The sequence below is a fragment of the Ptiloglossa arizonensis genome, chromosome 5, assembly GCF_051014685.1.
Source record: "Ptiloglossa arizonensis isolate GNS036 chromosome 5, iyPtiAriz1_principal, whole genome shotgun sequence".
NCBI classification, from domain to species: Eukaryota; Metazoa; Arthropoda; class Insecta; order Hymenoptera; family Colletidae; genus Ptiloglossa; species Ptiloglossa arizonensis.
In genome coordinates, this window is record NC_135052.1 from 24,584,090 (window position 1) to 24,599,534 (window position 15,445).

The following is a 15,445-nucleotide window of genomic DNA, read 5'->3' on the forward strand; positions in this document are numbered from 1 at the left end:
TTTGTTCATAATACTCTTCTTTATAAAACGCAAACAGTAGAGTTTACATTTTACGTGAACACTCTTTATACTTGTCTCCAACCGAGAATGATCAATCATCTTGTTGAAACTCACTTTAACACCTGGTGGAAGACTTCAGTATGCAGCAACGTTGGGAACGGTTTGACCCGGTAGCACGTTTATGTGTGTTTATAGCGAGCTAAAAGTTGGTATAGTTAAGTGGGTAAAGACTCGCGAAACGAACTTATGGAATACAAAGAAAGGAACAGTACGATCGATAGTCTAATTATGTTGAGCAGTTGGTTGTTAAGCGACGTTTCTATTCGTGTAACACATTTCAGACAGTCATCGATTCGTGTTACCTTTGAAAGACGATCCTTCAATTCGTTTGAGTGTTTTCAGTATGTTCTGCGTCATGCACGTCTCAAGTGGGACGGTGGGTTAAGGTTCACTTTCAATATTTGCTTGGAAACTGACAGGTCACGACGTTCCATCGTGTTTTCCGCAAATATACTTCCTATCGGTCACGAAACGACTTGTCGGTTGTAAAAATAGGCCTGTTGCGGATCGAGAACGAATTACCAGTCGGTAGGGACACTTTCACCACGGGTCAACGTTGCCGTGTCACGCGAATCGAATAGAAAGGCTTGCCTTATTCGCAGACAGAGGGAGAAGTTCACTGAACGAGAAAAATTCGTGAAAATATAAAGACGTCTCCTTTGTTTGGAAGGATTTACCTTGCCAGGTTATGTCACGGTGTAAACGCGAACGATGAGTTGGACGTGGAATGTTCTAGGAGTCTAAGAGCCTAGATGTTCTAGAAATCCAAGAGTCTAAGTGCCTAGATGTCCTAGAAATCCAAGAGTCTAAGAGCTCAGATGTCCTAGATATTCAGGAGTCTAAGAGTCTAGATGTCCTGGATATCCTAGAAACCCAAGAATCTAAGAGCCTAGATGTCCTAGATGTCCTAGAAATCCAAGAGCCTAAGAGTCTATATGTCCTAGATACCCTAGAAATTCAAGAGTCTAAGAGCCTAGATATCCTAGAAATCCAAGAGTCTAAGAGTCTAGATGTCCTGGATGTCCTAGAAACCCAAGAGTCTAAGAGCCTAGATGTCCTAGATATCCTAGAAATCCAAGAGTCTAAGAGCCTAGATGTCCTAGATGTCCTAAAAATTCAAGAGTCTAAAAGCCTAGATGTCCTAGAAATCCAAGAGTCTAAGAGCCTACATGTCCTAGAAATCCAAGAGTCTAAGATCCTAGATGTCCTAGAAATCCAAGAGTCTAAGAGCCTAGATGTCCTAGAAATCCAAGAGTCTAAGAGTTTTGGATGTGGTGGGACTTACGTGTCCTGAAAATCTCAGGCGTCCTAAGAGTTAACGACCCTGGATGTTCGAAGAGTTTAGTTATTCAGAGTTGCAGAAGTCCAAGAATCTTAGATGCACCAAAAGTTCAAGTATGTAGATGTTTCACGAGCCCAAGAACCTAGACGTCCTAGAAATTTGAGAGACTAAATGCTCTGGCAGTGGAAAAGGATTTACGTGTCATGGAAGTCTAAGAACTCGGACGAACTAGAAATCACAGAATCTAGGATTATGTCCTGAGAGTGAACATCCTGGATGTTCCTTGAGTCTAAATATTTGGACTTGCAGAAGTACAAGAACTGTTCTAGAAATTTAGGTGTTTAGCAAATCTGGGTGTTCTAGAAATCAAAGAGCCTAAATGCTCTGATAGTGGAAAAAGAGCTAGATGTCCTGGAAGTTTAAGAACTCGGATGAACTAGAAGTCTCTGTATCTAAATGTCCTACGAGTCGACGACTCTGGATGTTCTATAATCACAATTACTCAGAGTTGCAGCAGTCCTAAATTTTGGATACCCTGAAGGTTCAAAAATGTAGATGTTTGGCAAGCCCAAGAACCCAGATGCCCTAGAAATGTGAGAGTCTAGATATGACAAAAATAGAAGATCCTATATGTCCTAAAAGTCTAAGAGTCCTGGTATTTTAGAAATCTAAGAGTCTAGATATCCTAGTAGTGACAATGGACCTACATGCCTTAGAAGTTTCAGAATCTAGACGATCTTTAAACCTAGGTATTCTAAAAGTCAGTATAATTAAACGTACAAAAGTCCAAGAACTTGGACACCCTAGAAGTCTGAAAATATGAATGTCACCAAAGTCCAAGTAAGAACCTAGGTGTTCTAAACATCTAAGAGTCTAGATGTCCTGGCACTGGAGAAGGACATATGTCTCCTAGAAGTTTGAGAACTCTAGAAATCTCAGAATTCAGACAACTTGAGGGTTTCAGGATCCAGACGACTTAGAAGTCCAAGAATACAAATGTCCCAGAAGTTGAGGATCCTAGATGTCCTGGAGGTTCAAACATATAGACATTTAACAAATTTCAGAACTTGGTTGCCTTAAGAGTCTAAAAAACCAAGGATGTCCCGGAAGTTGAAGAATCCAAGTGCACAGAAGGCTCGAGTGGTCCTTTAATTATACTTTGAAATTATTTTCAACGCTTTGTGAACGATGTTACCGACCTCGTCAATCGACCGAAACGCCGGTTGCCTCTGTTCAATCACTTTCGCTTCGAGGGAAACGTTGTCGAACGGAAGAACAATCAGGGCGTTTCTTTATCGTGCATGTAACACGATCTCTTCGTCGAAACTACGCTGATGGGTGAACGAGAGTAGGCTGCTGTATTGATCTGAGTTCACGTTAGACGCATTATGTTTTCCCCGAAAGAGAGTATCATCTGCTGCCTCAGCTCCCTACGAAAAATCAATGCCGAGACACTCGATCGAACCAAACACGCCCGATTCCACCCACTTTAATTAATATCGTTTCCAATCGGTATTAGTGGATACATTACTTAATTAAGTGGATAAACACCCTCGTGAATTAAAAAGAAAAATCAATTTATTTTTTATCCCCCTTGTTTCAGAAGACTTGTCTAAGAATTGACCAAGTTACAATAAAAAATGTAGGATCGAATATCAGGAAACTGTTTGCACAAGAACACGATGGACATTAAATATTTTTTAATATTAATATTTTTAATATTAAATATCATAATATTTTTTCTCTAAATTCGTTGCACATACAGCTGCCAATATTGCATTCGATCCACCGAGTCGTTGTTTTTAATTTTCTAACTTTTCGTGTGTTTATTCGCTAACGAAGAAGTGAAATTTCCTTTTCTCGTCGAATGGAGTAATTTCGTACAAATTTCAATATTTCAAAATCGAACTCTGACAGATGACACGGAATACGACAGAATCGTATAAAATTCCATCCATTTCCATATCGGATCACCGTGAGAACCGTGCAGACAGCACAACCTGTGTTCGCGCTGCACGCACGCGTAGTAATTAATATTCTGCCCGTATTCGCATGCACACAGTTTCGAAATTTTTTTAAACGATCCGTGACACATCCCTCTTTGAATAAAAAAAAAAAATTAATTCGATTCGTCGAGTAGTTCTTCTCGAATAAATTCTTGAAGAACTCTACTTTTTTAGGGGATGAGAACCTTCATTGCGTCCGCAACTTTAATCATTCTACCGATAATTTATTAACGGATTATCCGTATTAATGAATTCTTTTTCCATTCCAGGTCTAACTCACCGTCCCAGGAAAATACTGCTGTTCGTAAATCCGTTTGGCGGGAAGAAGAAGGGGGTGAAGATTTGGGAGAAGGACGTGCAACCTTTGATGACCATCGCTGGCATCGAAACGAAGATGTTAGTCACGGAAAGGGTTGGTCACGCTCGAGACACCCTTCTGAACGCCGACCTGAGTGACTTTCATGTAAGAATCGTGATACAATCTTAACTGTTCGTTGCTCGAATAGAAGATTTTATAATTCTCCCCGCCAACCCAAAAGAATTAGCTATATCTTAATCTCGACGATATCGCGTTCGCTATGTCCCTGATCTTTTCAAAATCTATAATCTCTAGATGCAGTGACGTATTCCTGGTGAAATTTTCCTCGAAATATCTCTCACGCTAATCTGGGGTATATTTGTTTCACGATTTTCTGCTCGATGTGTATCGTTTCCAGATGGTCTCTACTCGTGTAATAATAATGATAATAATAATAATATAGGCGATCGTGTGCATCGGAGGTGACGGCACCCTCGCGGAAGTCATCAACGGGCTGGTGCTGAGGACGTCCAAGGACCAGCAAATCGATCCCAACGACCCTGATGTCAGACTACCAACCCCTCCTTTGCCCATAGGCGTAATACCCAGCGGGAGCACAGACACCGTGGCGTACAGCCTCCACGGGACGACAGACGTGCAGACTGCCGCGATACATATCATTTTTGGCGACAGCACCGGCCTCGATATCTCATCTGTGCACAACGATAGAGCGTTGCTCAGGTTGTACGCCAGTGTTCTCAGTTATGGCTACTTGGGCGACGTGATCCGGGACAGTGAGAAGTTCAGGTGGATGGGACCCCAGAGATACGACTACTCCGGTGAGTAGAGCTACTGTAAGTGACTACGCTTTGGATTATGGTCAGTAGAGTCAGTGTTCGATAGAGTACTCTGATGAGTGGGTTAACCGTGGGGAGTAAAGGACAATTTTGGAATTTCAATTTTTTCATTTTGCTAAATTTTGGGAAGGATAGAGATTGAAGGAAGAAAAGGAGAATGCACTAAAAGTAGAGGAGGATATGGTTGCTAAAGTGACCTCTCAATGGAGTACTTTGGTGAGTGGATTAACCTTGAGAAATAGCATTATTGCAATCTGGGGAGTAGAGGACAAATTTGGAATTTCAATTTTTTCATTTTGCTAAATTTTGAGAAAGATAGAGATGAAAGGAAGAAAAGGAGAATGCACTAAAAGTAGAGGAGGATATGGTTGTTATAGTACTCATCCTTGTATTGTGATAGGTAAATTAATTGTGTGCTAGTAGGTGCAAAATTTAAACTTTTATCTAAGTTTTTTCTTTTTTAAATTCTAGAAATGGAAATTCAAGAAATAAAAGAAGAAAAGGCTATAAATATTCTGAATTTGTATCTTTTTTTTTTATCGCGAATATATAAATTTCTCAAACGCTGATAAGTATGTCTTATATGTTTGTACAACACGTCTACGATTTAATTGAGTAGAAGAAAATAAGTGATATTACTTAAACATTCGACTAATCGTTTAATCTTATCATAAATGTTTGTATATATACCATCGCCTTTCATATGTATTTCCTGTATCTGCTACAATGTTGAAATTGTTTTTTAACGTTTATCATTGTGCAAACAGAAAGATAACTATTCAGTAGACTTTTTAAAACGCAGTAAACCAATTGAGATAGCTAATCGATCGGGTGTCAAATACATTTTAGAAAAATAATAAGGTGTAAAAAATTGTATTTTAAATATCTCTGAAATGAGTATACGAAATCATTGTTTGGTTCCAGGTTTCAAGAAAATCATCGCGAACAAAGGTTACGAGGGCGAGATACACCTTCTATCCGACCCCTGTCATCCTGCAACGAGCACAAGATGCACGAAAAACTGCACCAGGTGTTTGCAGCATATGCACAACAGTGTCCCTGATAAAGAGATTTCCAGTGAGTTGTCAATTTTTTTTTCTAATCCAGTTACTTTTTGAACAAGATTTCATGGTCATCGAAATTTTTTTCAATACGTGAATGTTTAGAAAATTTTAATCACCTTCACATGCAAATATTTCGAGATTATTTGTAACAGTACTGTCATTAAGGTCATTAAATTTGTCTTTTGTGTTCTATAAGGGTATCGAAAAATAGGGTTCTATTAAAAAAAATACCTAAAACCTTGAAATCTCATTTAAAAAATAATCTCAAAAAAAAAAAAAAAAATTTATTTCACCATTACTCGTGCCCCTTGAAATAACGTAATTTTCTTCTGAGAAGTTTTTTCATACAAAATTAAATAAAACATTCGTGTGATCCCATTTAATTGAATCACCCTGTATACCAATGAAAAAACTTAGTCAAAACTTTGTCCTATTTTATCACTATTAATTATTATTTTCTAGTGGCTTGTTCGAGTTCGATCAATCTCGAGAAACATATTCTGTACCCCCTGCTTCGCGTATTGATAATGGGCGTTCTCAATCTTCGAACATTATATGAAGCGCTACTGTACTCGTTTCAGGATGGATGACCGTTAGAGGGAAATTCTTCATGGTGAACGGCGCTAATCTCGCATGTGCCTGTACCAGGAGTCCCATGGGATTCAGTCCCCACTGTCATGTTGGCGATGGCTGCGTCGACGTAATTTTAGTACGACACACCTCGCTTTTGAACAATATCAGAATGTTGCTCAGGCTGTCCAGTAAGCAGAAAACTCTGGTAGGTGCAGTGGTTCGTGCACGGCCTTATGCAGGATTTCAATTAGCAGCGAAGCGACGTGGTATCGGGTCGTCGGGCAAATTAGAGAAGACAATTTTACTTCGAGCTCGCTTTCAAGTAAAATACAGCAGCCAGTCGTTTCCATATTAACGGCACACAACCTATTAAGTAATTTGTTAGGTAATAGATTAATTCAGCAAATGAACATTTATCGATTCACCCCGGAATTATGAACAATAGATCAATTCAGTAAATTAACATTCTTTGATTCACCCCGGAATTATGAACAGTAGATTAATTCAGCAAATGAACATTTATTCCGGATTCACCCCGGAATTATGAACAATAGATTCATTCAGTAAATTAACATTCTTTGATTCACCCCAGAATTATGAACAATAGATTAATTCAGTAAATTAACACTTTGATTCACCCCGGAATTATGAACAGTAGATTAATTCAGCAAATGAAGATTTTTTGATTCACCCCGGAATTATGAACAATAGATTAATTCAGTAAATTAACACTTTGATTCACCCCGGAATTATGAACAGCAGATTAATTCAGCAAATGAACATTTATTCCGGATTCACCCCGGAATTATGAACAATAGATTAATTCAGTAAATTAACATTCTTTGATTCAGCCCGGAATTATGAACAATAGATTAATTCATTAAATTAACATTTTGATTTACCCCGGAATTATGAACAGTAGATAAATTCAGTAAATTAACATTTTGATTCACCCCGGAATTATGAACAATTTTTTTTAGGAAAATGTAGAAATGATATACCGTTGAGAAATTGTTAGGATTCAAACATTTATTCTCCCCGCGTTAATTAAAGTACCTCCCACTCCCAATGATTACTCAGTTTCAATATCTTTCTCGTTCTTTTTGAAAAATAAAATCGCGGACTTGGAAATTAAAAAGTATTAATTGCCAAAGTTTAGTGGGAATTATTACAGACACGTGAAAATGTTTAAAGTTTAAGTTTTGGTGCCGAGAACGTGTTCAATTATGAACCTTAACATTTGGAAATATTGGGAGCTTTAACGAGGGAAGGACCTAATCTGTCCCCCTCTAATTTCAATGTGTTTTTGCAGGGTGATAGAAGGCAGGTCCTCATGTAAATGTGTGAAACGTTAAATGTAGACACTCGATAATTGTAAAAGTATAAATAATTAAAATTACATAAGCGCTATACATCGATATTCACAGTATGGTGTGAATATCAATACGTAGACGTGACGTAAATGGCATAAAAGCTAGCGGTTGTGTCATTTTCCAGATGCCGTTATTTAATATTACGCAAGAGTATGTCATTTGTTATTTTTAACACGCGTTTTTCTCACAAAGGTCTCGAAGATGGTTCAATATTCACATCCTCTGATCCAAAATGCCTTGAACTTCAATTATTTATATCTCGAAAATGATCAAGTATCTACACCTCAATGTCCTACAGATCACATTAAGAATCCGTACTTTATCATCTTGCAAAAGTAGGTTAAAATCAGAAGGGGGCACATTGGGTCCCTTGTAAAACAACAAATTTAGAGGTTAGATACCAAAGAACCTGGGATCTGACAAGAGACGTAGATATTTAAAAATATTTCTGATCATGCAAGTTGGTACCATGACAGAGTTAGCAAGTATCTAGACTGTTGCAGACTGCAGACACTGTTCGAATTTATCCGGAAAGAATACCGCACAAAGCGGTAATAGTAGCGTTGATAATCCTTCTATAGAAGAGCGAAGAAGAATAAACAGAATCTGTTCGTGATCGTTTCTAGAATAAAGGCAATTGATTCCTCTTTGTTTGTCTTTCAAAGTACGACCTACCGTTCGTCGAGGTGTACAGAGCGAGGGAGTTCACATTCCGGGCCATGCCCACGCTACACATGCAGTCCGAGAACGAGATTAACACCAGCTATCTGAACTCTAGCCTGAGTGTATGGAACTGCGACGGCGAGGTGATCGATAACTCCAATGTGAAAATCAGGTAAACACTCCTCCAGCTATTTGCAGGTACTCCACGACTATGTCCGTTTACGCGTTCACGCGTTTCTTTACCGTTTCGCGATTAGGAACTGTTGATCGATATAGACCCCCTGCCCCCCTCAATTTTTTAGAAGGTACCTCCTTCCAACAAAAAATTTCTGCACCTCACAAAAGTGGTGCGTTTTAATAGGAGAAAAATATACTTCTATGATTGTCGAACCAATTTTTTTTTTAAATGGGGGGCACGGTTTTGGGGGGAGGGGGCACTTTCCAATCGAGAAAGACGTCGAAAGAAAATTTTTAGTCTTGAAACATGTAACTTAATAGAAGGGAATATTTAAATTTACTTTGTTTTTTGGATTGTAAATCCCCCTCTCCTCTAAGGGTCATGCCCCCCATTTTGGAAATAGAGTAAGCGAATACACACGCAACGATAACGAATATGCAGGACATATTTTTGTGGATTAAGAATATCTACAATTGTTAAACCAATTTTTTTTAAAATGGGGGGCACTATTTTAGGGGGAGGGGGCACCTTACAATCGAGAGAGACGTCGAAAGAAAATTTTTAGTCTTGAAACATGTAACTTAATAGAAGGGAATATTTAAATTTACTTTTTTTTTTATTGTAAAACCCCCTCTCCTCTAGGGGTCGTACCCCCCATTTTGGAACTGGAGTAAACAAATAAATAGACCACGGTAACGAACATGGAGGACATATTTACGTGGATTAAAAATATCTACAATTGTCAAACCAATTTTTTTTAAAATGGGGGGCACGGTTTTGGGGGGAGAGGGCGTCTTACCATCAATAGGTACGTGAAAGAAAATTTTTAATTTAGAAAAATGTAGATAACTCGATAAAAGGAAATATTTTAATTCCCTTTTTTTTTTATTTTAAAACTCCCTGCCCCCAGAGGTTCTGCCCCCCCCCCCCCATTTTGGAACTGGATTAGAAAAATAAGCTATCCATTGGTAGCAAACATGGAGAATCTTTTCATGGATCAAAAATACTGATCGAGAAAAGTTGAGGAGGAAATCTTCTTTTTCAGTTGTAAAAGATTGTTAAGTCAAAGTGTTTGGAATATTAAACATGCGCGTACCAACTTGTGTCAAAGATTCATCAGCGAACGACCGAAGGATTAATTAGTCCAATCAATTGGTGATACTCAAACGAAGATAATTGACCGAGAAAAAAATTCATCAGTCGTCGAAGAAGTTGTCCCTCGTTAAAAGTTTATTACGACACACCGTACGAGCCAGCCCGTGGAATTTATTTTCAAAAATAGAACCAATTGACAGTGGTCAAAGGTGAATTGTTTGACAAGGATATTCGTCAACTTGTTTCGAGGTTTCAGAATACGACTCGAATATAATTGACGTGTTCCTGTAACTGATCATTCCATTGCATTCCGTTTAGTTGTTACCATCGTTTCAAATTATGGAATTTACCCGATGCAATTTGTTTACAGAGTACACTGCCAACTAGTGAACGTGTTCACAAGGCGAGCTCAAGAACCAGTCGAAGATCAGACCTGCTTCTGTTAGTGGCGAGCTGATCGACGTTCCAATGTCGCATGTTGCTTGGAACAAGAGACACGATGGCATTGAAATCTCACAGTTCCTTCAACTTGCCCTAATTATTCGCTGGCGACATATTCACGCGTGCCGCGTGGCAACGATTGTAATGATCGCGCGGCAACGATACCTTAGGGACTCACGGATAACAGTTTTTCAATGAAAATTTATCCGTTCGAAGTATTACTTTTAATTGAAAATTAGAACGTACATTGAGCAATTTTGAAATTTGGAAAAATTTCTGTGGAATGTGTGGAAAAATTCCTCTTGGAAATTTTGATAAATTCCTGTGAGAAATTTGGAAAATTTCTTTGGGAAATTTGGAAAATTTCTTTGGGAAATTTGGAAAATTTCTTTGAGAAATTTGGAGAAATTGCTCTGGGAAATTTGGAGAAATTTCAATGGAAAACTTGGAAAAATTCCTGCGGGAAATTTGGAAAAATTTCTGTGGGAAATTTGGAAAAATTCCTGTGGGAAATTTCGAAAAATTTCTCTGGGAAATCTGGAAAAATTTTAATGGAAAACGTGGAAAAATGACTGTGGGAAAGTTAGAAAAATTTCAGCTGAAAAATTGGAAAAATTCCAGCTGAGAAATTGGAAAAATTCCTGCTGAAAGATTGGAAAAATTCCTGTGGAAAATTTGGAAAAATTTTGGTGGGAAATTGGGGAAATTTCTACGGAAAATTTGGGAAAATTCCAGTCGGAAATTTGGAAAAATTTCTGCGGAAAATTTGGGAAAATTCCAGTCGGAAATGTGGAAAAATTTCCTTCAAAGATTTGGAAATATTTCCGCTATATGTTCGGAAAAATTTTCGTTAAAAGTTTATCAAAACGCCTATTGGAGATTTAGAAAAATTTCCGTTTAAAACTTAGCAATTTAAAAGATAGAGTTTCGAATGAACAAATCGCAGATTTGGATTCCATTTTGCCCGAATCTTCCATTGGGACGAGTTTCTAGACAAAGTATATATTCTTGTTTAATCGCAAGTATGAATATACCGTTAATATTTATATTCGTAAAAAACTTTAGACGGAAAAAATAGACCTCTCGATATCTAAAAACTCCTCCTCCAAATTTCTGCAGCTTCCGATCCTGCTTAAATTATTCCACATTCGTGACAAGCTTTGGAATCTTTCAAAAATTTGTATAAAATACTCTTTGAGTAGAAACGCTCCAATTCATCGGTCAGAAGGTGTCGCTGCCGCTGAAGCGCTAATCACTATCGTCTGATCACCAACAGAGTATTTCACTAAAATCATTTAGGACTTCCTTCGAGCTAAACACGTTGCACGACGCGAAACAAAGCTGCGCCTAGCGGTCCTGTATCGTTTCGAAGGACCACCCACGAAGGATCCTTGGGATGCAGGACATCCTTTGCGTTTGCTCTCGGCCGATATTTTTCTTTCTCCCCCCTCCCCTTTCCCCTTCACTCCGCTCATACACTCTTAGATCGTAGCCAACAATCGTCGAACATTCCATTGTGAATGTTTTCCATTCGCGGCTCACTCGATAGAAGGTACTTACGTAATTTTGTATGAAAGGCGATCCGGCCTCTTTTTTGGTCATTTTTTCCGCCATTGCTGCACACTGGCTGCGCGTTTTTCGTACTTAAAAACAAAACACTCGAGCAAACGATCGCTGTAGATTCGGTGCACGGAGAGACTCTTTTCTTGTACGATATCTCAAAGGATAATTATACGTTAATTATCACATAGGAGACGTAAATTTAATTCGATAGAGCGTATAGTCTGATTAGGCATCGTCTCCCAGATATTCGATTGTACTTGTCACGTTTTTCTGGAGGACGATCCGAGGGGACGTATATATATATATATATATATATATATATATATATATATATATATATATATATATATGAAAGGAAAAAAAAAGAAAAAAGAGAAAAACGAATAAACGAAAAAGAAAGGAACACGCGACGAGAATGTTAATTGTACGCGATTCGAAGGAAGAGGAAAATTATAAAGGGAGCGATGCTTCGAACCCTTCGGTACACCGAAGTGGTCGATAGGTTTTTGAAACTGTTCGAATTGTTATTGTACAAGAGCTAGTTTAGAATATAGAGAACGAAGTCTTAAGATATCTTCGATTGTCCAATTCTTAATCGACTCTCGATTATCTCAGCTAACTCGTTAGTTTAAGATTATTGTTAACCTTAAACTATACAGCTGACAAATGCACAAAGTGCAAAGAGAATTGTTGAGTCGGAAGTAAATTCGATAAATTTTTAATAACAACGTCCGTGATACATGTCAGCGATTCGATCAGCTTCTACGAACGTCAAACACGTTACAAGTTTGACAAGGTTTGCACAAGTTGGTTAGACGATTCGAACACGTTTGAGAACGTATCGACCACCCCGGATACTTGTCGGGTCACCCGAACGTTTCGTCTTCGATAGCGTATAGAGTAGCAATATTTTCTTCACCGTTAGCTATGAAGGCTAGGTGTAACGCCGAGACACGTGTATTTTCGCGAATGGAATTCAAATTTTGTCAACGCATCGTCCGTAGATGTACGTACGAGAGACACCTGGCTGTTAGGGCTTAAGCTTAGACCGAACAGAGTACTTCTGGGCAGGGTAGAACTGTGCGGCATTTACTTTACCACAAGTATTTTCACCTATTTATTTATCCTTAGAACGGAACGAAAGAATCGACCTTGTTTGGTCGCCTGGTACAGGAGTTCAGCAGCATTCGATGAAAGTAGCGATGGGAACGAACGAGCGTCGCGCGAGTCCTTGTTCCACGACCACCAACCGACCGTTCCACAGTGTCTTTCCGTTTGGCTCAATTGTCCGCCGCGAACAATCTGTCCCGTTGAACAATCTCGATCGGTGACACGGAACAGCGTGCGGAATTCTTTAGCATCGAACACTCGCGAGGAAGTTTCTATTTCTAGTCCATCGCGTTCGCGCCGAGAAAAGCGTAGAACAATTTCCGTCCTTGGTTTTCTGTTTATTGTAAGGATGATTTATCATCGTCGATACGAGAAAACGATGAAAACGTTGTTCGAGTAACCGATGGCCGAATGTACGACCCGCGTCTTCGTACGAAACCCGTTTTTAGGTTAATTTCGTTGAAGAATTGTCAATTGGCGATGTACGTGTAGAGAATTCATAGAAACACAATTAGTGGCGGGGATGATTTCTGATCTTGAATCCGAGCAATGAATTTTATCGATATGCGGGACATTGTTGTATTGTAACAAGAAGTTGACTATGATTGTTCAGGTAAATTAGAATTTAGTTTGGGTTAGGTCTAGTTTTCTGTGGAAAATTTCGCGTTTTTAGTCTAGCTTTAGATCCTCGTTAAAAGGTACAGTAGCGCCTCGTTTAATGTTCGAAAATAGGAATCTTCTATTATTAATGACCGAAGGTCGGGTAGAGAATTGTTTATCTTCTTGTTTGTTTTTGTAGCTACCGTCCGCTCGAGTCAAAGAAACTCGATCTTGATCACGAATCCGAGTATCGAAATTTTATCAATAACCGAGACATTTCGGTGCAACCAACTCTGCTCATCTGTTGCACGGAATCAACTGGCTCGGAAGAGGTTAAATATTGGTAACAAACTTTTCCACGTTAATTTACGGTCCTCTTCAGTTATAATTGTTTTGTAATTATAAAACAATTAAATTACAAAAATATTTTTTCCACTAAAAATATTAGAAAAAGGAAAGGATGTTTATTCCTTGCTGAAAATTGCAAAATACTTTTTTTCTCGATCGAGTATGTTAAAAATGGAAACGTACTACATTTAAAAAGAAAAAGACTCTTGGCTACATTTAGCCATCGAACAACGTTTTTTCGAAGCTTCGTCTATTCTCGAATGGCGAGATTTTTCCATGTTGCTTACGTTTTCGATCTTAGCTGGAAAAAAAGGAGAAAAGTGGAAAGGTATAATTTTGAAACGTGTCTTGTAAATCAATTTTTAATTTTTTCAATTGGAAAACAGAATGTACTAGAAAGAGGGGCGGGGAAATTCGCAGAGTGCCATAAAGGTTCGTTTTATTTTGCAAATGTGGAATGTTTTTCTCGTTGATTTTTACCTTACGAACGAATTTCTCGCTTCAACGATCGTTTATCATCCGCCAGGTCCATTTTACGCTTCCAGTTTCTTCTAAGCGACGTGTCCACGCCAAGAAACCGAAATATCTCGCTTATCAAGTTGCAGACGAAGCTTAAACTCCGAATTTCGTCCAATCAGCATTTCTTACTTTTCGTTTTCACGTCCGACAAACGCGTTGGATAATAATTAAACAATGCGACCCTTTGTTTGTTTAACCGTTTGCGGTCCAACAGACGATCCTTCCGGCTGGCGTTTGGCACTTCGAGAGCTCTCCCTTGCGTTTCTTCCTAACCGTTTCGTTCCAAGAACAAATTTCCCTGTTACGCGACAGACATTTGCAATAATTTTTTTCTTTCTGTATCGAGGACAGGATTGACCTCCGACGCGTTGAATTTTCCTCGTGGAAACGAGGGAAGGGTTGTTTTTAAGTTTAAGAAACAGGGGATTTTTAGGTCGTCGTCTCGATACGCGAGACGATCGGCAAGTGATATTTTTCATTATTAATTATACGATTATTGACTATTCAACGGCAGATGTAACGATGAAAGTAAGAGAAAGAAAGAAAATGGAGGACCACAAGGGGTTAACGATCGATAGACTCGACGAAATTAGCGATTATTAGAGATTATTATACTTTGTAGAGGCGTGTATCCACAGGTTGTACAGATATACACAGTGACACATAAATATGTATATACAAACACACAAACGCAAACATACACACACACACACGTACACACTCATATATATTTTATTTACGATGTATTTATAGAAAAAGAGAGAAAGAGAGAAAGAGAGAGAGAGAGAGAGAGAGAGAGAGAAATGGAGCGCGCGCTCAAGAAAAATCGTCGCGATGACGTCGTTTCCGGCGTGGCTGTAACTCGCGCGTATTATTGTACTTCGAATTATTTTCGCAATGGTGCACCGAATGTCAACATGGCTGCGCATAAATAATAAATTGTACTTCACTTTTTCAGCGAGCTTCTCCTTCTCCGATCCAATTCCATTGTTCCGGTGTTGTTGTTGTTGCTGTTTTTTTCTTCCTGGGACACTTACCGGTTGAAAATAAATTCTGTGACGCTTTGTACCGGGTCGTAGAATGAGAATCGAAAACGAGAAACTCAGGTTTGTCTTCGTGTCGTTGAAAATCCACCCATCGACGATACACAGGGTGGTAATTTTTTATCTGTTATAAAAATGGTGGAGTTTCGGGACGATTGAGTGAATTTCTTGTTCTTCGAATTCTCAAGGTCACTTTCAAGGTCACTTTTCAAGGTCACTTATTTAAACATTCTACGGTTCGGACGGGAAAACTATTCGTTGCAATATTTACTCGCTAAGAAGTAAGTACAAGAAACGTAACAAAAAAAAAATTGAACGCGACCTTGAAAATTCAAATAAAAATAAATTTTCCAAAAAGTGTGCTCGAACGAT

General features: G+C 38.6%; 1 protein-coding gene across 1 annotated transcript in view; it reads left to right on the forward strand.

Moving 5' to 3' along the window:
* The window catches only part of Cerk (Ceramide kinase), a 62,524-nt gene extending 47,537 nt beyond the window's left edge, over positions 1-14,987 (forward strand). Inside the window, exons 3-8 of the mRNA XM_076311343.1 lie at positions 3,618-3,811; positions 4,110-4,485; positions 5,428-5,580; positions 6,149-6,345; positions 8,179-8,348; positions 9,820-14,987. Of these exons, the coding sequence (XP_076167458.1) occupies positions 3,618-3,811; positions 4,110-4,485; positions 5,428-5,580; positions 6,149-6,345; positions 8,179-8,348; positions 9,820-9,895 (1,166 nt within the window). The 3' untranslated portion in view covers positions 9,896-14,987. The remainder of the gene's footprint in view (positions 1-3,617; positions 3,812-4,109; positions 4,486-5,427; positions 5,581-6,148; positions 6,346-8,178; positions 8,349-9,819) is intronic.
* The last annotated feature ends 458 nt before the right edge of the window (positions 14,988-15,445 follow it).